The sequence below is a fragment of the Molothrus ater genome, chromosome Z (genome assembly GCF_012460135.2).
Source record: "Molothrus ater isolate BHLD 08-10-18 breed brown headed cowbird chromosome Z, BPBGC_Mater_1.1, whole genome shotgun sequence".
NCBI lineage: Eukaryota > Metazoa > Chordata > Aves > Passeriformes > Icteridae > Molothrus > Molothrus ater.
This window is the reverse complement of record NC_050511.2, coordinates 68360605-68387126: the sequence shown is the minus strand read 5'-3', so window position 1 is coordinate 68387126 and position 26522 is coordinate 68360605. Positions and strand designations below refer to the sequence as shown.

Below are 26522 nucleotides of genomic sequence, written 5' to 3'. Positions count from 1 at the left end.
TCAGATGAGAATTTATAAGATTTCAGGGAAAAATATTTTCTAATTGAATCCATTCCAGCTTTTCATCTGAGTAGAAACTTCCATTGTAAGAAGACGTATTAGAATTGCGTTCATTTAAAGCATTAAGTAAGAGATTTAACATAGGAAATTTTTTTTGTCTTTAGATAGATTCAGGTGATTTGAATTTTCAGAAAATCTATTATTAGAACTTAATACGGGTTTCTTGAATGCAAAGATTTTGATGCCTTTTATCATTATAATAATCCATAAAGAAAAATTTCTTGCTGGAGTTGAATTTGTAGTGCCCATGAATGGATCTGACATAGAACTTAATAACCATATTATTCAAGATGAAGTGGCATTTGATCACTCAGGAATGACCTATGATGAGTTAATGCTCTGAAATGGCCTTTACCTATGGAATAAAAATGTCATATTTTAATTATTCTTACATGATAGCACATGTAGTTCTGACTGGGGTCAGACAATGGTTCCTCCAGACATTTTTGGGGAAAATGGCCCCATGGACAATCAGTTTAGAGTTCAAGATGTTCTTCTGCTCCTGCTGGACCTGGGAATGGCTCAAGTGTGAGCTGCCCCCCTATGTCATTAATTCCATGTGAGAGCTGGGTTCCCCTCGTGGCTCTCTGTTGGGACCACTGTGGTCACAAACACTTTGGTGTTTGTGGGTTCTTCTTGTGACACAAAAAGGGGGAAAATGCACCCCTCAACCCACCTCCCACCAAGTGGGAATCTCTGTTAGCCGTAAAAATATCCATCCTGCTATTACCAGAGTGTGTAGTCTAGAACAAATGCTTGTTTTCAAATTTCTACCCCTCTGACAGTGAAACAAGGTGAAGTACTCCTTGATTTTTAAAAATACTTCTTTCATTCTTATTTTTCTTAAAGCTTACTTAAAGAGTCTCCTAAGGGATGGGGGGGACCTTTTTCTGCTGGTGAAATTGAACAATAAGAATAGGGATGTAACTGTAGGGAGAGGGAAATCAGTTAAGGTTTTTTCACCTGCATTGCATTCCTGAACCTGAACTTACACTGATTTCTTTCTATGAAAGTAAGAAAATACTGAAAATAAGATTTGATTTTTCTACGAAAACAAGATTTTGGCCGTTTTTTTTTTTTTTTTCTTTGTTGGTTTCTTTAGGCTCTTGGATGGAAAGAAATGTTCTATTCATGTCTTGACAATTTACAGAAGTGTTTATGTCCTTCCATGAACTCAGCGCTGCTTGGAATTTTGGCTTTGCTGGAACTTTTTCATGCTCAGTACATATATCTCATGATGCATTGAGTTGTTTCCACGTTTGTGGGTGGGGCACAGCACACACAGATGTTCAGATTGCTCAGATTAGGTACACAGTCTTCAATCTGCTTTTTTTTTTTTTTTTTTTTTAATGGGATAGAATAACTCCATTCAATGAAGTTTTTATTAAGTAGTTAGGTGTTTGGATATTAAAGCTTCAGCAAGTGGCTGTCAACATTCTGAAGGGATTTTTTTTTTTTTCAAACAAAGGGTGAAGTACCGTCCTGAAAATAGTCAATGGTTGCTGTAAACGAGTGCAGCGTTATTTCTCACACTGGAAAATTGTTTGCAGTGCTTAGCTGGGAACACTTTTATATTTTGCCTCGGTCTAGGCATTATCTCATGCTTATTCACGTGGTCATACATTTACTTTCCAAAGAGGGGGGGGAGAAAGAAAAAAAAAAAAAAGTCATGTGCAACCCTGGAGCTGTTTACTGCCAGCATATTCGGGGGGAATCAGACCCAGATTACTGCAGAACGTTGGCACGTCAGCTCCAAGGGTGTATTCACCCAGCACTTTATAGTTTCCATTACTTCCCAAAGCCTAAAGGTCAAGTGTTTGAAGGGAAGCAGCTCCCAAGACAAGTTGTCTTCATATCTGACACTTATTACTCCAGACATTTCAGTTGTGCTTTATTATATTTTTTAAAGGAAAGCTGCAGTCTGGGCTTCACATGTAGGAATAGGATCAGTTGACAGGTAGAATTAAAATACTCCTATTATGCAGCACGTAATGTGGTGGTGTTTTTTTTAATCTTGGAAGTATTAATCATTTATATTTTGTTACCTTGGAACCTTTACTGACAGTAACATCACCAAGCACTCCTGCAAGTCCTGCTTTTATTTTGGAGATTTTTGGCTGAAAGCGCATTTATATGGGTCTACCTCTCATAATGTTTGTAGAAACTTCTCTGGAGGTTTTAAAAGGCTTGCATGGTGCTTTTTCCAGTGTTTCATGTTCATACTACATATGCTTTGCGACTGTTCAGAAAAAGAACTTCACTCTGCTCCTTTAAGCATTTTACTTAAGTTGTCGTTTTTTTCTGGAATAATTTCTGAATTGGAAACCTGAACATAAATGAAGATTTTAAAACAAACAAACAAAACAAAAAAACCAAACAAAAAAAATCCGAAAATGCCATCAGATTAAATTAAAAATCCTTGGCAGGTATCCTTTCATACTTTCAGGGAGGCTCAAGCCTCAAACTCAAGGAAGGTGCTCTGTGATAAGTTTGTGTGGCAGTTGTTTTATGGTAATGGGCCTATGTTCTGTTCTTAGCCTCTAGGAAATAAACTCTGATTTAAGCTATCTCAGGGAAAGATAGGGCTTTCCCTCTGAAATCTGAATTAACACAGTTGGGAACTGTTCATGCATTTAAGCCCTGAGACCTGAATCCAGATGTTATGTCTAAAGTCTATTGTATTATTGCCACACTATAAATAACATGAAAAACAAGGAAGAAAACAAGGTCAGATCTCTAAGTAAAGCTGATTTCCTAATTCATTTAGGGCAGGTTTTAAAAATAATAAAAACTGCAAGTGTTTCACCCTGCTTCCTAAGGAAACAAAGCTTATGTGGTCATGCTGTGTGCCTCTGCTGACTGCCAGCCTCTTGCCTCCTCCCTTTCCCCCCCAATAACTTCTGAAACTCCTGGACAATTTCAAACAGATTTGACAGGAGTAAAGGTCTCAGAGATATCAGGTTCCTACTAGTTTCATGGAAATAGGTGCCTGGATGTAGAAAAAGAGACCCTATTCATGTGCCTGCTTTGGAAAAAGCTGCGGAATGAGATCAACTGTATTATTAGACACTAGCAAATCCTCATGGGAGAGGAGAGAAGTTATGAATGCATTAAATAAGGGAAAAGCTTTGACTGGATTTCTCACCTTTTTAGACATTAGGGGATCCAGCACAAGAGTCATAGCCATAGGAAACCAGCCTTCAGTAGTTCCATTGCTCACAGACATTGCTCCTGCTCGGCGAGGTGGGAGCACATCTGATCCTGCCTGGAGCCACGGAATTAATGAGGGAAAAGGTGAAAAAAAATAAAAAAAAAAAAAGGTCCTTTAAGGGTGTCCTGCTTCACTCCTCTTTGTTAGCTCCCTTCAGAGGCAGAGGGGTAGCAGATAGCTGAATGTACAGTATTGCCTGAAGTACAGAAGGGAGTGATAAAAAGAGGGGAAGCATACAAGAGGAATAAAGCATTTGGCGTGCATGCATAGAGTGCAAACCAGCTGGTTTTTGTGTGGTGAAATAGGGATTTCATACCAAATCCAACAAAGTGCTTGAATTGTTGGTTCTTCACATAATCACGTTATCACTGTTTGTGGAATTATAAGGTGTAGTTGCCCGTTCCATATTTATTGTTCTAAAAAGTAACTTCTGCACCTGATTTTTATAGATTTTTGCCTTTGGCTTTTTTACTCCATCTCCAATTGCTTTGAATTTTTTTTTCCTCTGGTGAAGTGAAGCAATTTATGTGATTACTACTGGGGGGAAAAAAAAAGGAAAAAAAGTGGAAGAGATACCTGGTGTTACAAGTGCTGAGTATTACTGCTGCAGTTCATTTTAGTATTCAGTGTATTTCTAATTTTAAGGGATTCAGTTGCAAAGTGGCCAAGAAATGGGTGGGTGGGGGGAAATTAGGGGCAGCTTTATGTGGCTTAGCACCCTGAGGGATGAGCATTTCTGTGGTGCAAATGATCTGCAACTTTATTCAGTTCATGCATTCTTAGGAAATGCATCTCACTTTTTATAAAGATATTATTTGGGTCTTGCATATATATATATATATATTTATCTGTGTGTCTGTATAGGTTTAAGGTTAGTTAAGAGGAAGTGCTCTCATAAGCAATATTTTTTAGAGTAAGACTGAAAGAAATGGTTGCAGAGCACTTTGAGGCACTGGAATCACAGCCTGGGTAGATCCTGACCAGACCATGCCACAGCTGTCAAAATTCAGTAGCTAAAGACCCTCTCAGCCTGGGTGGGATTAAGCTTCACAGAAGTAGCTGATGGTATAGATATGTGAAATACGGTGTTTCTGGGGAGTGTAGAGATTAAACAAGGAAGTTTTCCAAAGGCTTTAAGGAAAGACATATAGATATAAAGCCTTTTGTGAAAGAAATCCAAGTAGTTACTTGCTCAGTAGGTGTTTCTGGTACTCTAACCTATGTACATGGCTTTCTTTTTTCTTGGAGGGGGGTCTTTAAGAATTATCTGATGTTCTAACTATTTTAATTTACCATTTTTAATTCCAAAACTATCTGGAGAACCAGGTATCCTAAAATGTAGATCATTCCTGTATCCTGGTGATTCTTACACAGGGTACATGTGGCAGGGTTAAAGGAAAGAAATGAAACATGCAAATTGATTTATGTGACATGTGAACACTATCAGTATTAAAGTCTGTGTCTGTTTTCTGTGGATTTTCACTGTCTACTTCGACGTGGTTTATATTTGAAATTAAATGTACAATCCTGGTCATTCGCAGTCAAGAAATGCAACCTGAACTTGAGAGGGAGGTTGTGTGGTATGAGGGATAGAGAAAGTAACACCTATGTAGCCAAAGCTACATGGAGCTTCAGTCCAACATAAAAAAAAATACTTGCCAATAAATACTGGCTGAGAAATGTATTTCTCTATAAATTATGGAGTCTGAACATGACAGAGGGAAAAGAACACTCCATGCCAGGGAATAGAGTATGTCTTAGAACAAATGGATACAAATTGGGCATGTGTGTGTATGTGTGTTTAGGAGACAAATTAGGAGAAAATAACTCAACTACACTAAAGAGATGAAGAAAATCTTGTGAAAAGTTAAATTTCTGTATGAGGGGGTTTATGTGACACTGTTTCTTGTGATTGCACAGAGCTGCAGGTGCCACAAAAATGATGTTCTGACCTCCAGACCTCTTTCCCAGTCAGTAACTCCATCAAGAGATTTCAGGATCAGAGCCTGCTGCCCAGGCTGAGCATGGGCTGGATGAGGGGTGGAAGGAATAACAGAGCTTTCCTTGTCCCTTTGGGGATGGGTATCAGTGTGTTTGAGCACCTGGCGATGTTCCCAATTTCTCTGTGGTTTCCCTCCTGGCGCCCCAATCCTTACAGGGCCCACAGTGCCATGAATGTGTGGGGTTGAGGGTGTGAGGAACAGTGGAGCGCTCTCCAGAAAATACCTGGGAGCTGCTCCCATGCAAAACAGGGAATCCAGAAGGAATTTAATTTCCAGTGGGCATGGAGCTAATAGGATGGCAATTCTGAAGGTTTCTGCAGCGTGTGGTAAAAACCTGAGAGAAATCTCAATCACATCAGCTGTTTTGCTCTAAGAGTAGATGCAATGCCTTCCACAGGGGGGGGAAGTTTGTTGCAGGCAGGGTTTTTTTGTTGAACTTGTTTTTTTGGAGTTGGTGATCATATTTTTACACCGTCTGATGTAACCTGACAGATTTCTTGGCTTCCATGGTGCTGTGTAATTTTTTCTAGCCTCCTAGAGTCTGCTGTTACAAAAGCAACTTCTGCTTTCACGTTGTCATCACTGTATTGTGCAAGTCCAGTGCACTCGTTTTATTACCACGCCCAGGGATGTCATAGTTACTGCTGAATGATTTCCCTCGAGATAATAGTGGCACAGCTTTAAAAAATCAAGACCACTCACTGATTGACTTAAGAAATAAAAATGGTATAATGCTTTCCAGATTCAAGCTTGTAACAATACTTTCTTTGTGTAAGTGTCAGCATCATTCATTTGTAGGTCATATTCTTTAACCCTGTACATGAATTTTCATTAACATTTTTCTCTTTTAAATTCTTAGGTATTTTCATAGTGAAAGCTTATTTTTGTCCAAGTGTCGATTCTACCTTATTTCAGAGTCTGTGGAGTAGGAGAGGTAGCTGATATTTAACAGGGAATCACAGCCTGTCTTGCAAGAGCTCCACTTCTCAACAGAGAAAAAGAAAGTTGCTGTATCTCACATGCAAGGCACAACTTCCTTTTGTACCAATTCCTCTGGAATTCAATTAATTCCAGTTTAATTATGACATTCCGACTCCGTGGTAAAGAATTTGCTTTCAGCACCAGCAGTAGACAAAGGTATTGCAGGGGACTTTAGGGTAGCTCACCTGTGCAGCTTTTAACAGCTTCTCCTGGCAGGATTTTTCTAGGTGGCCACAGAGCTGGTAAGAAGGACTGGGGCACCTCTGCTACAAAAACAGGCTGAGAAAACTGGGTTTGTTCACCCTGTGAAGGAGCAGGTTCTGTGGAGACCTGAGAGCACCATCGAGGATGTGAAGGGGCTGCAGGGAAAGGACTTTGCCTTGGGAACTGGAGGGACAGGGCAAGGGGGAAAGGGTAGGAATTTAAAGAGGGGAAATTTAGGTGAGATGTTAGGAAGAAATTGTTCCCTGGGAGGCCCTGGCACAGGTTCCCAGAGAAGCTGTGTCTGTCCCTGGATCCAAGGCCAGGCTGGATGGGGCTTGGAGCAGCCTGGGACAGTGGAAGGTGTCCCTGCCATGGCAGGGGTGGCACTGGATGGGATTTAGGGTCCCTTCCAGCCCTTCACATTCTCTGATTCTGTGATTCGGTGCTCGGAACAGGGCAGTGACAAAAGGATTTGTTGTTGTGTGGATCTGCAGGGCTTTCCTGCTCCAGCACAGGGGTCACAGCTGCTTTCACAGACTCCAAGAAGCCAGACAGGGACTGCACAGCTGCTCCGTGCTGGTGGGCTGCTCTGGAATTTATTTTTTTCCCCCACAAATTCCTCTTTGATATGTCCCTGGGGAAAGGACATTGCTTGGGCAATACCTTGCAGGAGGCAGCAGCATCTGTGTGCGAGGATGTAGGTGTTTGTGGGTGTGCTAGCTCAGTCTGAAATGCTGTTTTAGGGGCAGAGCACAGGGATCTCTGTGTCTCACCCAGGGGCAGGAGAAGTGGAAGCTGAGTGAGCTGAGTTAGAGCTTGTAACAGGCTGTGCAAGGTTGGCTTGTGTGATTGAACCTCTGTCATTCAGTTCACATGCTGGGAATATTTTCATTTCAAAATCAGACCTAAGTACCTGTGAAGTGTGCTCTCTCCAAAAATTATTTGTTAATTAGTTTTCAAAACAGAGAAGGAAAAATTGAAATACTGTGGGTTAAGATTTAATAGGAGAGCACTTTGAGGCAGTGGAATCACAAATATATCATATATATCTATCCATACATCTGTATCTATATATCTGCTATACCCTGCCAGGACAACAAGGACAGGATCTATCTAATTTCGTGGTAGTACAGAATTCCTTAAATATGCTGTGGGTAAAAAAATATTGTTAGAAAAGGTTGTTAGAATATTTTACTAATACAGAGAGAAATCACAACCAGCAAAGCAGATGTAATGAGAGTTTCTAGCATGATTTCTTTTTTTCATATAGACACAGTGAAAAGTTGTTGTTATTTGAAATAAACTCACTGTTAGTGTTTAGTTTCAGATTCTGACTTTGAAGAGAGGCATTGCTGTGTGTCTGTCTCCTTTCAGTGCATAACCTCTGATAATTATTGCCTTAGATTTGATAACTTTCATATTTAGTGAAGTAATGCAAAGATTAAATAGCAGATATGTGTTACTTAACGCAAAATTAAAAATCACTGTCTCTATACAATAATGAAACTTTCAGTTTTGTGTGAAAAATGTGTTGTATGATTTTTAATACCTGTTATTTTCTTATGTGAAGCACATCTTCCCATAAGCATAAGCATCTAGAAGAAAAACTGAGAAACTTTTCAGTTATTTTTGAAATATTTTGTTTCTTATGATTAAAATCACTTCTTTCTTCATCCCTAGAAGTGGGCAGGGTGAGAGGTCAGGGGAAAATGACATTTTTGTCATAAGCTTCTAATTCTTGTTTTTATTTCTTAAGCTCAAAATACAGACCTGGTGGATACATGATGACTGATTTTTGATTAAGGGAACACTGTTTTCTGAATGCTTCTGTGTTCATCTTCCTGTGCCTTTAAAAAAATAAAAATTTGAAAAAATAAAATCCCAACAAACAGTAGAACAGATATTGAAGGGCAGCAGTGTATCAGTCACAGTCAGTCTGTTGTCCCCTGGGACCTCTTCCAGGTCTGCTCCCTCTCTGTATAAATGAAGTGTTTAGTGCTTCAGTGTTTTACATAATGTTTTCTTGAATGATCTGAAAGGGGAAGTAGAAAGCACATTAGTTACATCTGCAGATGATGCAGAGCCAGAGAGCTACAGCAGCTGTAAGGATGGTGAGAAATTTAAATTCATCTGGGGAGCGGCAAAGTGCAGGAATTTACAAAGCTGACAAGAAAAAAAAAAAAAAATTAAAATTCACCGTTACAAATTTACCAAATCACCTCGGAAACGTGATCCAAACCAAAGACATGTTGCTTGTCAAATTAGCTCAGTGAGGTGCTAATGATGTTTTCTTTCGCTCCTGCAGTAAGCAAGAGCTGTTTATCTTGATATCCCACCCGGTTAACTGTTTGTTGTGGTATCCTGATCTTTAACCACTTCCACGGCATCTCCCTGCAGCTGCTTGCAGGTCCCCTACTGCGGCTTTGGGGGTGAAGGACAAATAACTGGACTGTTTCTTGCTTTAGTTGCAAGGAAAATCTTAGCAGTGTGTGGGGAAAACGTAACATCTCCTTTTTAATGATACGCTTTCCCCCCCCCCCCCCCACAACGCTTAATTGTAATAGAATTATGTCTGCAATTTACGCGCCTGTGCCAAATTCAGAATCCTTGGATGTAAATTTGTGTTATTTTGTCATTTTCTCCTCCAGCAGTCCACTTTCCAGTTCGGGATGCCAGCAGGACTCCAGAGCAGAGCTGCCTTGAGGTTTCTTTTTCCTTTAGGTTGTTTTAGTCCTGCTTTGGGAATTCAGGGGGCCTTTTTGGCTTATCAGCCTCTCAGCACCGGGCTCCTGGTGGGGCAAACACCACTCAGCTGCAATTTGCCGAGATAGCAGCGTTGCTATTGTTAGTGCTGACGTCTCTGCCTGTTAAATAGCTGGTGTAAAACAATTCCCTGCTGGAGGAACAGCCTCGGGGAAGGGGATTTCGGTGCACTTCGTGTGAATTTGTGCTGTGTGAGGGAGGCAGAGCACAACCACACAGTCCGGGATCACAAGGCACCTTAAAGCCCATCTCATTCCACTCCTTTCCACGGGCAGGGACACCTTCCACTGTTCCAGGCTGTCACATTAGTTTTGTTTTAATTAGGGCTGTATCCAAACACTCTGTGTTTTCCTGGAGGTAGCTGGATAATGTGCTCCCCACAGCTATCCTAAATTAAGATTAGATGGCTGCTGGAGAAGGGGAGATAGAGAAGAACACTTGTTTTGCAGAAAACCTTACTATTTTTTTTTTTCCTTTTTTTGGTTGATTTGTCAGCACCTGCATGATGAATTTAGGCCTCCTGGTGATGGGCTTGCTCTGCTCACCTTTGTGGACCTCCTAGAAATGGTCCAGAGGTCTCAGTGTCCAAGACAGGAGGACAGTGAATTTTATTGTGACAAAGTAGGTAATAGTCAGTTGCTTCACATAAAGCCTGAACTAAAGGCTAAATTAAAGATTTAAAAGTCAGTTAAAGCCAAATTAAAGTGTTGGACTTCAATATCTGCAAAGATGGACACATACTTTTGTGTCCCTGTAGCAGTGTTGGGCTTTTTTTATCATTACAATTGCATTTGGAGTGTCTGCTGTGTGTCTGGTGTGATTTTGGTTGTGCAGGCTTTCAGAATAATTCTACTGCTACTCTAACTTATTTCAGGATTATGCATTTATTATTCTTTTTGTGCAGTGAAAACTGTAATTTGCTTATCCTGGTTAAATAGATTTGCCTATACCTGATCTCAGTTGAATGTATTAAGGCAGAAGACAAAGGTGATGTGCTCTCCTTGCTATTTCCTTCACGGTAAAAGGTTGTGATGCTATTTATCTGTGCTACTGTGCCTCTCTATCTCTGTGAATTCTTTATCCAAATAGCATGGTGGTGGCTTGCAAGTGATGAAACACAGTTTCCTTTACACAAACATGCATCTTTGTTACTGCTGTCAGACAGCAAGTGTGATATTCAGGGGGTGCACGCCAATCTGTGGGCCACTGATAGTGTAATCTAATTTCCAAAAATAAATTAAAAGCATCTTTTCATCTGTAGCCATCAGATGCATGCCTGCTAAAGACAACAACGCTTTAGAGACAGCACATGTGAATTTGGTGGCTAATTGGAAATTAAACCTTTGGGTTTTCCACATTTTCTGATAGACTGACCTTGCTGGAGGAGGTCAGGGTGGTATCATGTGTTGGGGCAGAGCCTTCCACAGATAAAAGGTCCACGTGGAAGGACTGTTCCTTGTTTCAAACAATGTCTTTGATAGCTTTGTGAGCTCTTACTGAGCCTTTTTCAGCCAAAACTTATGCATGGCATTAGTGAAACTTGCATTTTGAAAAGGTGACAAGTGATTGGCATTTTTTTAATAGGTGTCTTTTACATAATTTTCCATGCTCTCCCAAGTAAACAAATCAAGCTGCATTTCTGATTTTAATAGGTGAGGTGCCACAAGACAGGTGAGGTGCCTTTTTTAAGATGTTATAGCTATGTATTCAAGTTGGAAAGATGGGTAATACTTCCCTCCATAGGGAAATGCCAAAAAATGTATGTCAGACTTTTTGAAGATGAGAGACAGCGCCTTCTTCCTTCTTCCACTCCCTCAAACTATTGTGTTAGATATTAATGTGTCTTCACCCAGGCTTGCATGGTTATAGCTCAGCTGGCACTGGTTTGTATGTCTGGCTGAGCTATTCCTCCTTTAACATGACAAAAACAACAGTTTTCCCTTGTTTATCCCAGGCCAGGCAAAACAAATGTGTTCAGACCTCCTGTATATCCTGTACAGCATCCCCACTGCTGAAGAAACACAGTGGTTCATTACAGATCCTTTCACCTCACTGGCTTGATGAGGCTGCCTGTTTAATTGGAGGAGTCCTTTTAAGATTAAGAACTTGCTGTCTGAACCCTGGAGGTCACAACTTACTGGCTAGATTTTTCATATTAGCTGCATAAATCACAGAATCGTGGCATCCCAGGATATCTGGGGCTGGGAGGGATGTCTGGAGATGATCTGGTCCATCCCCCAGGAAGGTGCAGCTGGGGCTGGGATGTCTCCAGCCAGGGACACTCCAGGCCCTCCCTGGGCAGCTGTTCCAGGGCTCTGCTGTCCCTCCATGGACACAAGTTCTCCCTCCTGCTGCCCTGCACCTCGCTGCCCTTTATTTGATGGCCACTGCTGCTCATCCTGGCACTGGCAGCACCGAGCAGAGCCCGGCCCGTGCTCTGGCAGCCCCTGGAGATGTTGGGATGCATTGATGGCATCCCTGGCAGCGTTCCCTTCTGCAGCCTGCCCAGCCCAGAGATGCTGCAGAGTCCTTCTCAACATTGTGGCCCTCTGGAAATAATTACCATGTAGATTATTCCACATATTCCTCCATTCTCTGCATGACAAAATTATTATCTCCCTTTAAACTGGAGGACTGTAAGGTATTTCCTATGCTTATTAAAGATGTATTCAAGTTTTCTGGGGCAAAGCCTCAAGTGAAGTTTCTTGTGCAGCTGAAAAAACTCATTCTTTCCTTGTGTCTCAGTTCAGACTTGGATCTCTGAAGCTGAAGGAAGTCCCAAACCCAGCAGAGGTGATCAAGGAACTCATTGGTTACTGCCTGGACAGCCTGGGGAAGCTGCAGGCCAAAACTGAGCATCTGCAGAGGGAAAATGAAAGGCTTTTCAGCAACTGGAGCGAGGTGGAGAAGAGGTGAGTTCCCAGGTGGATTCACAGGTGACACCTGAGAAGCTCAGCAGCAGTGGTCAGAAATTTTTATTCATATTTGAGACATGTTTTGAGCTCAGGTAACCACAGTCCATGTGGTTGTAGATCTCCTCCCTTTGATAAAGATGTAACTGATACTAAAAATTTTCAATTAAAGGTGGTTTCAGCTTATGAGTTAGGAAAAAGCCCCAAACACCTCAAAATGTGTGAAACTAACTTCACTTGTTTTAGGAAGCCTTTTCACTAATATTATTTCCTATGATTCTTAGGGCTGGCAGTATAGATTATTTACATTTTTGAGTGAGGAATAAATTGCTGTTTCTTTCATCTGGTTTCTTTGTTGAAGAAGGCAGAATTGAAAGATGAGTGCAGTATTATAGGAAAAAGTACCATTATTTTTCAGGAGATTTTTGTAATTGCTGTTGCATTTACAATATGAGTTGTCTATCATTCTGTAGTGAAATAATCTGTGCTTGTTTCAGTAAGCATAGGACTCTTTGAGGGAGGTTTATCTTGCTTTTCTGTAGCTTTACCTGAAAAAGCACACAATCTAGGAAGATTGATGAAAGAATGCAGCTAATTTGCGTTAATTTACCTTGAAAAAGAGAGCCAGCTTTTCGGGAGGAGTTAGTTTTGTTTCCCTCTCATTAAAATGAGTAACAGTTTCTCCTGACAGTCTGCCTGACAAGCAAAGGGGCCTCCCTAAGTAGTGTTTTACTGCTTAACAGTGTAATTGAACAATAGTGTATTGTACAGCCCGTGTTCTGTACTGCATTACACGCTGATGTGTAAGAGGCATTAGTGCTTGTATCAATTTCCATGGTGGGGTGGCACTTTTACAGAGTAACCCCAAAGAAAAGGAGGAATAAGGAAAAAAAAAAATCAGAGTTGCAGTGACTTTGTTCTCAGTGCAAGCTGGTGGATTTCTTTAGCATGTTTATAGTTTTAAGCAGATGAAAAATGATTTTTCGGAATATACACTGAAGGTTTTACATTCACCAGTCTTTGGCCATGTCTGTTAAATGCAAAATAAAAATAATTCACAATTAATTTTCATTCAAGAAGTACTGGGCTTTTTTGGTTGGGTTTTTTGAGGGGGATTTTGGAGACTTTTTTTGGTTTTGCTTGGGAGATTTTTGGGGTTTTCTTGGTTTTCTTTTTTTTTTTTGATTCTTTTTTTGTTTTGGTTATCTGTTTGTTTGGTTTTTTGTTGTTTTGTTTTGTTTTTTAAATTTTTGGTGTGGTGGTTTTTATTAAAATTCCTTTTGCCACAGCCCAGTTCTACCCTGCTGCCTCCCTTTGCTGTTTCGGCTCCAAATGCTTCGAGTTGCCCCCGAGCTGAACAAAGCTGTGCCTGTCTTTGTTCAGGAGGCAGGAATTCAGGATTTACATCCTGCACCACTCACGGTGCTGAGTGCTGGAACATCAAATACAGGGCACGTGGTGTGCAGAATTGCAGCCAGGGCACACCAGCCCCACAGCCCCTGCAGCTCCCTCTGCTCACAGCCTCTCTCCTCAGGACTTGATTGGAATTAAAGCAGAGCAGGCAGGCTTCTGAGAGCTGCTTTTGTGCCCCTCAGTCGTGGGGCACTGGGTGGAATTATTCAATAATCCCATTTCCGTCTCCCTGTTTCAATTCTGTTGACCATCACGGAGGTTTTGGTGAGGAAGTGTCTGCCTGGGCTTGGGGGTGTGTGTGTGTCCATATGTGCACACCTCAGGGATGGATGTGTTAAAATATCAGAGCACAAAAGCTGTTTTCTGTATTTCTTATAGAAAATTCAAGGCCAATAGCTGTTTTCTTCGTTTCTTATAGAAAATTTAAGGCAAATTATTTCCAGGCCAGGTTGGACACTGGGGCTTGGAGTAACCTGGGACAGTGGAAGGCGTCCCTGCCATGGCAGGGGGTGGGACTGGCTGGGCTTTAAGGCCTCTCCAACCCAAACCATTCTGCGATTCCATGATAATGGAGGCGGCAAATTTTGAGTAATAATAACCTGTAGCAAAATAAATAATTCCTTGAACAATACAAATCCAATTTCCGGTTCGGGCGCGGGGTATGTATTTTGTTTTTGGACGTCCAAAATTTGAGAGACAAGCCAAATTCAAAATAGCTGCCAATTTATGTTGTGGTCGTCTGCCGTGACAGTATATTTAAACCACAAGCAGATTATAAAAATGCAAGCTAGGTACTTTGGGCTTGAAACTGAGTCTTCAGCATTAGCTCATCAACATTCCACACCACTGCCAGTGCTGGGGGAAGGGTGAATCTGAAACGCAAGGGAGAGGTGCCGTGGGATCCAGGAATTATTTCAGTGCACTGGGAACAGGGATGAATACCAGAGATGCTGAATTATTTCCTTCATAGTGTTGGATTGTGAAGGTTGCCACTAATAATTAAAGAAAAGACATTAAGCGTCAAAGCTCACGTTCACCTCTGGAGAGCACGTGTGATTGCTCTGTGTTGGGTCAGCACCTGAAATCTTGGTTTTTATATTTAATTTCTCAGGTTATTGTTTGTCATAGTCCCTAGCAGTGTCTGGTTTCAGTGGGCTGTGCAGGATTTTTGATGCCTGTCACCTTGGGTGCATTTTGGCACGTGGAAAAGCATTGCAGAGAGACCTGAGGATGCACAAATTGGGAGGCACCACTCCAATAATTAACCCCTGCTTGGGTTCATCGTGCTGGGAGCTGTCTGTGAGATGAGCAGCTCCTCCATTTGGCCTGGGGAGATGCTGTTTGAGGGGCACAGGGCACACTCAGGCAGCACCACGTGAGGAGTGGCAATTAAAGTTTGTATTTGCAGCCACTGAGGTATTGGAGTGAAACCCAGCCAGCTCTGCTCTGGGCTCAGGTGGTGAATGCCTCAGTGAATCCAGAAGGTTCCACAGAGCCACCCCACCTGCACAATTAATGCATCTCTGTCCCCAGGACCATTGCCTTTTACCAGTCTCTGCTAAATCATCAGATATGCCACATAAAAGTGTATTTTAAAGGCTCATAACTTGCAAGTACAGCATTAATGTTAAGCTTTTGTGATATTCAGTGTTCTGCCAAATTAATGCCATTCTGTGTCTGGAGAATGTATCTGGATGTGGATAGCTTTGAATAATGGGGGAAAAAAAATCAAAAAAAGGTGTTCATGTAAATGAAAACAATCATATAAGATTAACTGATGGCATACTACTAATTGGTTCTGCCCAGAGGGAAAAGTTAATATTCTAATTCTAATATTCAAGATGCTAATTTTTTTCTCCAGAGGCTAAAGAAATTGGCTAGTCTTGCAGTTGGTTTCTCCACTGTACTACTCACAGTCCAGGCAGCATCAGCTTCACTTCACTGGAAGTTTCCATTTGTGTGGGTTTTCATCAGGGGATATCTTTGCAGCACTTAGGGACCCCACTGAAGTTATCTTAAATGGCACTTTTTTGGCCAAGTCAGCCACGTTTCTCCATATTTGGACCAGCCTGAACTGCTCCAACAACAACCAGTGCCTTGTCAAAGTAAAGGCAGAGAGCAACCACTTTCCCTGGCTTATGTGTGGGAGAGGGGATTATTCTAAGGGATTTGATACAGACAAGATTAGCATATTTTAGACAAAATCCTTTTTCCCCCATTTTTACGTATACAGAAATAATTAATATCAAGCATGTCCAGGCTCTTCTGGGCCCTGCATTAGGGTTTATGGTTCTTTGTGAATTGTCTATTTATTCCCCACTAAACAGTTAACTTCCCTTTTGTAGGTGGGAAGTCTCCTGGTACTTGATTAGTACCTATGATCTTTCATTTAGGAATTATTGAACTGATCTGTATGGTAATGATGTTCTGCTATTTGCATTTAAATTAGATGAATTATTTATCAACTATCAAGCATATCCCTAAAGCACTGAACAGTAGGCTTAATACTTCATGAGATTTCACACATTTCACCACAACATAAAAATTGTGAGATTTCTTTCTTGCTATTGTCTTGCTTCCTACATCATATATGGGTTTGATCTGTGAACAAAGTAATTAGTATTTATGTGGGAAGTCTGTTGAAATCTCTTGCCTTATAAATTAATATTTTTAAAGTCTGTTACATGTCTGGGTTTAATAGCATAATAAGCATTCTAAACTTTTTTACAGCCTTGCACAGGCTGGTGAAAAATATGGTTTTAACTTATGACTGTTTACTATACTTACCATGATCAGTAAAATTATCAAGATGCTTATTTGCCTCTTGTGTACACAGCTAATAAAATGTTTGTGGTTCAAGCTAAGGACTGAAAGGTTATGAAATATAAGAATTAAATACAGAATTACATTTGCCACAAATCACTTGATTTGTTGTTGATCACTTGCTTGTATTCCAGTTTTGCTTATGAGACTTTATACACCCATATTCTTAATTTAATACTCCCATTTTGCTTCCTTTTATTGACATTCATCTACCCACACAGATCAATACTAAATTTTTTTAAAAACCTGAAGTGTATTTTCCTCTGAAGATATTAAGAGCTTCTAGGCATTTTTATATTTTGAAATTTTCTTTTCCTTTTCAAATATATTTCACACCAATGTGTGGTACAGATTTGAAGCCTCTCTAGGTGAATCATATCTGTTTATAATCTCATTATGTGATTCAGCATTGAAAATAAAGAACATTTGCCTGTTTAAATTTCAGTTGTCTCAGGTGGAGGTGTGCAAGAACCTACCAAAAAAAAAAAAAAAAAAAAAAAGGGCATGAAAAGAAACGTTCACATCTGGGAACTCTCTTTTAGAAGCAGAGTTCATTGTTCATTGCACTTCCCTGTGGAAAAACAACAACAAAAAAGCTTATTCTGGCCTGTTTCAGACACAAGGGGCTGGACCAGCCCTGCGTGGTTTGGAGTGGGGATTCCTGGCCGGCCTCAGGACAGAATTGTCTTCTAGGAAATAGAGGAATCGGTCTAACAGTTAATTTTGTGCTGCAGGCTGGAAAAATGCGTGGAAGCTAAGGAGGAGCTGGAGGCAGACCTTTACAGCAGGTTTGTTTTGGTGCTGAATGAAAAGAAGGCAAAGATAAGGAACTTGCAGAAGTTGTTGAGTGAAGCTAAAGAATCCGCAGTGGATGCCAAGTGTGCAAGGTATTTAATTTCCCTGGGTTTCTTGGTGTGGTGCACATTTTGAGTTTAGCTTCGCTCAGTTTCCATTTCCCTGGCCCTGACAGTGAGTGACAGTTCTTCCTGGCTGAGTGCTGGGTTATCCAAACCAATCCTGGAAGTCAGGGAAGAGGAGGATTCTTTCTGGCATCCCTGCAAGCAGCAGCAGATTGCTGTGGGTGCTGTAGCCAAGAAGTGAGTGTTTGATGGATCTGTCCTGCTTTCTGCTGGGCTGCAATTGATTTTCCAATAAGATCATGTCCCTTCCCTTTCCGTAGGTGGTGATTTCATACATATTCTCCCTGAATTATTTAATTCCTTTGAGAAACAAGAATGCCTTAATTTCTTTGCCTTTCTTTTGGTGTTTTTAGGGATAGTATAGCTACTACTCAGGTGGTTGTAAAGAGAGAAAACAACTATGAAGCCAGCACTGATGAGGAAAGTGAAAATCCAGCACAGGCCTCGTTGCCATCAGGTAAGACAGAAAGGATTGTCTTTGTGTTATATCACAGACAGGCTTTGTGTGAATAAACCTTAAGGAAGGGAAAATACTACCTGACAGATTGCTCTGTGACAAGTCAGCCAGCAAGCCTTAAAAATACCTCTCCTGGAGCAGAGTACAATACTGGCATTTTCAAATTAGAGAGGGGAGGTTTAAAAGCAGGTTGCACGAGTGAAGGCACTGTCATTTCTTGCAAAGTGACAAATTACACACTTTGCAGAACTAATGACAGTCTAACGGTGTCTGAACCATCAACAATTCCATTTTAAATTCTAGGAATCATGATGTGTGTGCCATGATTGATAAAGTGTAAAAAGGTGGCTCCTGACAGTTTCAATAGTGTTTAAAAAGGGGAAAGAGGGGAGGTTTAACAGCTATAAAAAGAGCTGTGTGCATAAATGGAATGAAAGTGTATTTATAGCAGAATCCACTTTAATTTGTCAGAGAATTTTTGGCCTTGTGAAGATGCTCATGAAACTTAATCTGATGAATTTTTCCAGGCCTAGAGCCTTGTAAAGTGTGTGGGATGCAGTGATGGCCCATTATACAGTACAAAATATTTAACCGTGAATCAGAATTTTGGCATGTTTGTGATAAACTAGTGGGAATACCCGGGGCAAATGCTATCAAAGTTTCAAACTGCATTGATAGTTGTAATCTGGTTTATATATATGTATAGATACATACACATATGTGTATAAAAATAGATACATAAACTTCCCTTCAGGTCTGCAAAGGTTGCTATGGGTTCTCTCACTGGAGCTTTTTATTTCCACCACAGGTAAAGGTAATCCAGACAACAATGTTTTCCTGTGAAACAGCAATTTTCTGTGCATATTGAGAACTGGAAGTGTTTGGGACCCTGGTGCCAGTGGCAGAACAGCTTGGTCACTCATGTGGGCCTGTTTGCAGAGGAATTTCTGGTTTTATATAAAGTAGGCAGAGCTTCAGACAAGTGGAGGAAATTGTGATCGCAGAAAGAAATAATTTAACGCTGCACTGTGCTCTCCAGAAGTCTTTGCTGTCAGGTGGTAATTGTTCAGTTCAGGTAACACGATGAGAAATTTGTTTTGTGAAAAGGCAAGGAAAAGTGGAAGGTGTGGAGTCTTCTAAGGTCAGTGGGGCCTAACTAGCTCAGTGAGGGTTTTGAGACAGAGATATGCATTTAATAATGAAAACAACACTCACTGCCCTGCTCAGGCAACCAGGAGGGACTGGACTGGAAAATACACCAGCTGTGTTTTTATTTTAGGTGCAAACAAAAAATGTACTTTCTTTTGTCTTTGAGGGATGCAGTCCTCAGGGTTTTGGTCCTGACTGGAAGAGTTCAGATGCAAAATTTGCAGATAACATGAAAAGACCATAAAGTTAATGCTCGGGGTAGCACAGTTGAGTTTTTCAAGGCAACGGCACTGCTGAGCCCTCACAGTGAATATCCCTGAGGTCAGTTGCTGCTCCTCCTGTGTCCACAGCTTTCTGTCCCAGTCAACAATGGGAAAGCACAGCTGGGTGCTGAGTATCTGAAGTCTGTCCTAGAATTTTCACACTCAAAAAGAGGCAGACCATATCCTTATGGAGAAAATAGTAATTCAGGGATGAGTGGAATGAGTGGATAATGAAGCTCAAAGCTACATGAAGCATCAAGGACTGTAAGACATAAAAGATAAGACAGATAATATTTGGGGTTTTTTTCTGTTTATCTTAGTTTTCCTATATTCTAGTTCATCACTGTATTTCTTTCCCTTTTGGACTTGAAATGTCATTGCAGGAGTCAATGAGAATTAGAAGATCATTGAGGTAGTTTCAGTAGATATTGGTGAAACACACAATCAAGAGAGGAGATCATAATTAAAAAACTTCTTTAAAGGAAGGTGAAGGCAGGTGTGTGTATGCACACATAGATGCACAGTAAAAGTGCATTTGTATAGGTGCATGTCTAAATAATTCACTATTAATTGAAAAAGCAGCAGTGCTCAGCAAGTGATTTGGTTTGTGTTGGGAGGGGAAAACTTGTGGTGGTTCCATCACAAGATAATTCTGTTCTAGCAGCTCATAGGAATGTTACACAGAAGCTATGAAATCCAGACAAAATAATTTTCAAAATCATCATCACTTGCAAAATGAGAAAAATCAAAATCAGGATTTGTTGAACTGCAGAGTTTAAAACTCTGTCTTAAGGTTTTTCTTAATCACCAATAATTGTTCTTCTCCCTGAATTTTTGGGGCACTCAAATGCCAGGGTATTTCAGTGGATATGGAGGAAAAACTTGCTGATTATTAAAAGAAAACTGAATGACTTATTTATCAGTCTGGTGTTGATCTGATTGGAAATATTGTAACAAGATCCAATGAAGAGAAATGTTAAGAAAATGAGTAAGAATGATTCATTGCAATCTTTGTAAAGGGGCAGAATCTGCAGCCTAAAAGCTTACCTAAATTTTTTTCTTTTTTTTTGGCATTTCCAGTGCTATTTGTATGTTTGATTTATGGTTTGCTTTCTCACAATTTCTGCTTCATAGTTTAAAGCAAAGATCAGCTGAAAAGTGGTAGTTTTTGTCTTGCTTGCACACTGATGTAGTTAATGCTTTATATTGTAGAGGGAGAAATTAAAATTGAATTAGTAAGTATTTTAAAGCACTCAGAAAAACAGCTGATGAAAATCACACCCCTTAGAAATAGTGCAATGTATACAAATAATAACATATTTATAAATAATACTGTGTGTGATTCTACAAAGGAGCTTTGCCTGCCATGCCATAAGCACGGGGGGAATTTACTTGAAATCTTGTTTAGGGCTGTGAATGTGAGGTTGAGAAAGGCACAGAGCTCCAGCTCTCACTGCAGTTTAATAATTTCTGAAGCAGCAGCTACAGATGATATGTCAGGTCCTTGAAATGCCTGTGAGCTCCTGCTTGAGAGAGGAAAGAGGAGATGAAGGAAATCCTGCTGCCGTTCCTCATGGATGGAGTGTCAGGAATGTTTCTTGGGAGCAGGACAGGGTTGGTTTTGCTTTGGCCTGTTGAGGTTTTGCTCCAGGGCTGGTGAGATTCTCAGAGTCACCAAACCCAGGTGTTTTCTGTAGTGGTGCTTCAGCAAAGCTCCCCCCATCTGGAGCAGAGCTGGAAATACCTCAGAAGGTGTGGAGTGGGGTGAGGCTGTGGTTCCCTTCCTGTGCTGGTGCCAACTGGACACAGTCATTCCTTAAGAGGGAAAAACCAAACCACAAGCCCCAGAAATCACCAGCCTGTGTTTCTCTTAGCCCACAGGAATGGGGGGGTGACTCAGCATGATGCCACCACACTCTGATGCAAGATGTTTCTGTCATTTTAGGATACAGAAACACTTACTCTGGTTAAGGACAACAGGTTCCTCTTTCTTCCCCTCTGCACTGAATCGTACTGGTTTTGTTCACTGAGCCCTTCCTCCTTGGGATCCTGAAATGGCAATATCAGTCTGATAAATCATAATTTGATATCATCGTTGGAAATAATGGCTTTGTCCTGCAAATCAGCTCCTTTTACTAACTGAAAAATGTTTTAGTGGTCCACTTGTCAGGAGGCTTTTAAAACATGAGCCAGGATGGGATAAATGTTCCCTCTCCCTGCTGCCTTCTGGGGAGCCTGAAAGGGAGATGGAGGGTAACAGTTTACTCTTCACAGTGCCTGGAAAGTGACCAGAAAAGAGAATATTATCCCTCCTCCCAGGTATATGACAAAACTGCAGGGAAAGATTTAATTATTGCAATCTACTGTAGATAGGAAGGATAACATAGCAGGTGGGATGTAGGAAGAAATTGTTTAATGATTTAATGTTATTTTCATTGATAAATGCTATTATATGTGTCTGCCTCTGGACAGAACAAGGCTGCTGTGCACCAATTTACAGTCAGATTGCTGTTTTATTTTCTCTTGTCCCTGAATTCCTTAGTTATATTTCACATTATAATTGGTAGAAGTTACCTCCCCTTAGGGTAAGGAGGGATGTCATGATCTGCCCTGTTGGATCAAATAAAATTTTATGATCTGTGTTTCTTGCCGAGTTGTGTGGAAATATTCCACATTTCCCCAGACATTCAGGGCCCACACTTTTCCGCATGTTTGATGATGAGGACGGGTTCAGAATTGGTTGTGCTAAAATCTCTGCAGAGCCCACAGTAAATAAGGGCAAGCACCTTGCCATCTCCCAGTGCCTCACCATGCAAATGTTCTCACCCCCTCCATTCAAGCTCCTGCCTTGGGGATTGTGTGTTATGCCCTCAGGACTTTGTGGCACTTTAAATTTAATTAGCTCTCCTGTGTAGTCCAATCCACTGATGGCTTGGTGCTGCTGGTTAATAAGCTTTGATCAAAGTTAATAATAATAAAAAAAGCCTGTTGTAACAGCACCCGGCTATGCTGTGCAGTTAAAGTTCCATCTGTGAAGGCTTCTCTTTAAAAGTCTGTTTTTAAGGAGTTTTAGTACTTAGCCATCTTAATTTACCTCGGGTTTGAATTATTTCTCCTTTTGTCAGGCTGTAATTGAAAATGGTTCATCCTGAGGAATGATCTCATTTCCCTTTCCCTTAAAGCTGTAGATACCTTTTCTTTTCTTCTCCCTGAAACCTGATACTGATTTTTCCCCCCACAGCCTGATGGTTTTGTGCCTCTGAAATGCTTGTGGTGGCCAAACTGGTTTCCCTCTGTCTTACACCAGGTGTCATGGTCAAAATGCATTTGCAGTACAAGTATCAAAATGTTCCATGCCCCTTTAAAAATCCTGGTGTGAGTGTTGCACTAAGAGGGATTTACAACATATTACCATGACATTTTTCTATGAAAATTATCAAAATTGCTTAAATCTCTGCATGATCTCTACACACCTTCTTTCTGTTCCTGCTTCGGCATTAAAAGTGATGCAAATGAATGTGGTTTCCCCAAAATGAGTCATTTTTCAATGAAATTCTGTAATTGACAGAGGCAGATTTGTGCTTCATTAAGGCTGTTGAAAGTTTGGAGATAGATCAAAAAAATTAGAGCAGCTAATGATCACACCGCACAGTTAGGTGCAACAACATTGATTAATGTAAAATTTAAAAATGTTTGTTGTTGTATTATCCACGTACTACTAAATGTTACACATGAAAGAACTTTTATTTCCTTGGTGAGTTGTAAAATGTTTTCAAGTGCTATTTAATTTCTGCATAAATCGTCAAATTAACTGCCTTTAATATGTTTAGGTTAAATTGTAAGAGCCTTATTTTAGAATCATTTTCAGACCAAGCTGTTGATTACAAGCTTGATGCACACCCGTGAATCCAGTGTTGTTTTTTTTTCTGTCCTCAACTGAAAAAACAGGTTAATTTCAACAGTTCAGCAATGTGCACTTTGAACAGAGGTGGAATCATTTCATTTTTTGGGGGGAAGGGATTAATATGGTCACGCAAAGGAGAATAAGTGACATAAAGTTCTTAGGTAAATAAGTCAAAATTAAATCCGTTAGTGAAGCAGTGCCTTATCTCCTTCCATGAATGATGGAATCATTTCCCAAGCCTCTTTTGACACCTGTTGGTAGAGAATTTACCTCCCCAGCTGTGAAACTGCAACATCAGTGGAGCTGGAGCTGTGCCCTGCTCTGCCTCATCCTCCTCCCATCCCAGCTGAAGAGCCATTGCTTATCAGGTGAGCAGGAAACTCCTGCCAGGGGCAATCCCCATTCCAGCTTCTCTTTCTGCTTTAATCCACAGTCCCTGCATTTGTTTAGCACCCAGGGTAATGGTCCTTTTGGGATCTGGTGTAATTAAAGGAGCTGGCAGGGATTATTTTTATTACTCCAAATTATTCTTCAATACTTCTATTATGGACCACATCACTGTGCACTGACTGAATTCGGTGCACAGTGAAATGCAAGCCTGCCCAGGAAACCTCTGTCACACAATTTCATTTTGAACTTTATCCTCCCACTGTCCCAGGCTGCTCCAAGCCTTGTCCAGCCTGGCCTTGGACATTTCCAGGGATCCAGGGGCAGCCACAGCTGCTCTGGGAATTCCATCCCAGCCCCTCCCCACCCTCAAAGGGAACAATTCCTTCCCAGTTTCCCATCTGACCCTGCCCTCTTGCCAGTCGTAATTCAGACAGGAAGAAACAGCATCAAAAATATTCAGGTATATTTCATGATATACTGAAAACCAGATAATTGACATGCAGAAGACTCAGTACATTTGCATTCCGTTTTTGAGAACATGTCTGCACTTCAGAAGAGCTGACATTTGGTTTAGCACTGTTGGCTCTTGGAGAAGGATTCTTTTAACAAGGAGAAGTATTGATTCTTGAGGAAGAAAGGTTCCTGAAAGGGTGGTGATCCTGAACACTGAGATAAAAACCCTTATTTTCAGCTAGGGCTGCCTATCAGTGCCGGCCAGCAAAGCCTGGATGCTGCAGGTGCTGGCACACCAGGGAGCAGCATATTCCAGCAGAGTTTGCTGTCACCTGAGGCTGTTCCAAGTTCTGTAACAGCTCCTCTGATGCAGAGTTGGGTATTTTGCAGGCTGCCTTCTGAAACTCCACATTTCCTGTGTGCTTTGGGTGGGGAGTCAGGCAGTGGGCAGCTCCGCAGTGCTGGGTGCACACACCAGTTTATTTTTTATTTGGACTTTGGATTTTTATATTTCCAGCATTTGCTCTGGCCACCTGTGCAACACTCACTGCCATAATTACCTTAATGACTTCCCAGCTGCATTACAGTGTCTCATCCCAGCAAACAGCCTGTGTTGATTAAAAGCTGGGTTGCTCAAGATTGCTCCAAGCCCTGTTCAACCTTCAAGGTTGTTCCCTTGAATTATTGCTTTTCCAGGTTAAAGCACACATCCCTGTTTTTAACTGGAAGTTTTCTCAGCCAGGCTGCACCTTGTGAGTCTGGTGGGTCTTGGCTGGATTTGAGAGTTGGTTTCCCTGTTTGGCTCTTTATTGTGTCTTTAAGCCCAGAGGAAACTTGATGGGAAACAGATTTTACACCTAAGGAAATGTCAAAATCATCAAACTATCTAAAAGAGGAATAGAAAAGAAGTTTTATTTTAGTGCTTTAAAACCTTTGAGTAAGAAGAAGGAAATCTCATTGCTTCATCTAAAAATCATTAATGTAATACTCCTGTAAACTTTTTTTAAAACTTATTCCCTCCTCCTCTTCTCTACTGTCCCGCTTATTTTACTGGATATTTTTGTTATTTATGTCCATCTCAGGTAAAAGGTACTCTCCTAAAGTCACCCTCCTACCTTAAGCTTTTATTTTTAAGGTGGCACATAGATCAATCTAAAAGACACTGAGAGTGAGGTGATAAAATTGCACTAGAAAAATTTGCTTTACTCAGTGGAAACCATAAATGACAGCACTAAACTGAGATACAAATTCCACATAAATCACTTAGCATGTTGCCATACTTTCTGGAAAGTAGGTTTTTGGTTTTTTGGGGGTTTTTTTTGGGTTTTTTTTTTTTTGGTCAGTCATTGTATTGAAAGGCTGAGAAGTTCCTTTTTATCTTTTGGATGAAAAGCTCTTCTCAAGGACCTTTTTCCTCAATACTCATGATGCTGCATACATCACATGCACAGATTCAATGCAGAATATTAGAAATCTGTGAAACTTAGAAGGGAAAAAATGGCTTCAAAGGAGAAAAATGGCTTCAAAATAATCCAGGAACAATAGGCAAATGCCATCAGTAGTTATTATTCCAGATTTTGTTGTGCGTTTTGCTGCATTCTGCTCGGGTTTGAAGCTTCACCTGAACTCACTGGTTTATGTACAGCAGGCCAGGTGACCTCATAAAGGAGCTCTCAGTTACACACCCTCTGTCCAGGCAGGTGAAACACCAAATTACACACTCAGCAGCATCTTATTAGGTCGGTTTTTTTGTTTTGTTTTTTTTTTTTTTACTCACTATATAAATTAAAAGTAATAAACAAATAAAGCCAAAGCAAAAGTATTTTAAACTCTGAGTTTTGTTTTTTTTTTTTTTAATTAGGTGCAGAGAGAACCCAGTATACATGAAACACAGAGAGTGTCCATTTCCTCAGACATACAAATAACTTGTTTATTTATTGTTTTTTTCTTTTTAATATCTGATGAGTTTTACTCTGTTAGGACACACAAAACATGACACTTGATAACCTTACAGAGAGAGTAAAATCCATGAGGTTCACAGCTTTACATTTATATTTAGGAAAAAAGGTGCAAAACCCACTATGTGCATCCTGACTATGATAACCCTTTCTTAGAAACTAAATATTCAATTTTTGTTTTAAAAATGTAGATTTAGATAAAAAGAAGCTCACAGATGGATTCATCTTCCCGCAGTTTTCATCTCCATTTCACAAGTCTTTACCTAGCTTTGCTCCTGTTCCTGTGAGTTAATAGGCGTGATTGTGATCACCTGGGACCAATCACACTGAAATCATTGGGCCCTCTTTTAAATTCTTCCCAAATTTAAACCCAGTAATTCACTTTTCCAGAGAAGGTATCCCTGCAGTCAAGCTGCAAACCTCTTCTTCCCTTGCAGCTTATAAAAATGTCAGTAATAACTCATTTATAACTCATTACCAATTCTGTCATGTGTAAAAAGGCACAATATTGCTCTTGATGCAAACAGAAATTTGGATGCTCTGTGAGCAGTTCAGAACATACTGTTCTGGAAATCTGGATATCTAAATGTAAATTAAAATGAGTGACCATCTTAATTTATCTTTTTTTTCATATAATATGGGGTAAAATTTAAAGCTT

The 26522-nt window shown here is 40.5% G+C and overlaps 1 protein-coding gene across 3 annotated transcripts in view; it reads left to right on the top strand.

Moving 5' to 3' along the window:
• The window catches only part of XRCC4 (X-ray repair cross complementing 4), a 144139-nt gene that overhangs the window by 43265 nt on the left and 74352 nt on the right, over positions 1-26522 (top strand). For all 3 annotated transcript variants that reach the window (XM_054518013.1, XM_036404039.2, XM_036404040.2), the window contains 3 exons: positions 11968-12134; positions 17105-17257; positions 17644-17747. In XM_054518013.1, coding sequence (XP_054373988.1) covers positions 11968-12134; positions 17105-17257; positions 17644-17747 — 424 coding nt within the window. The remainder of the gene's footprint in view (positions 1-11967; positions 12135-17104; positions 17258-17643; positions 17748-26522) is intronic.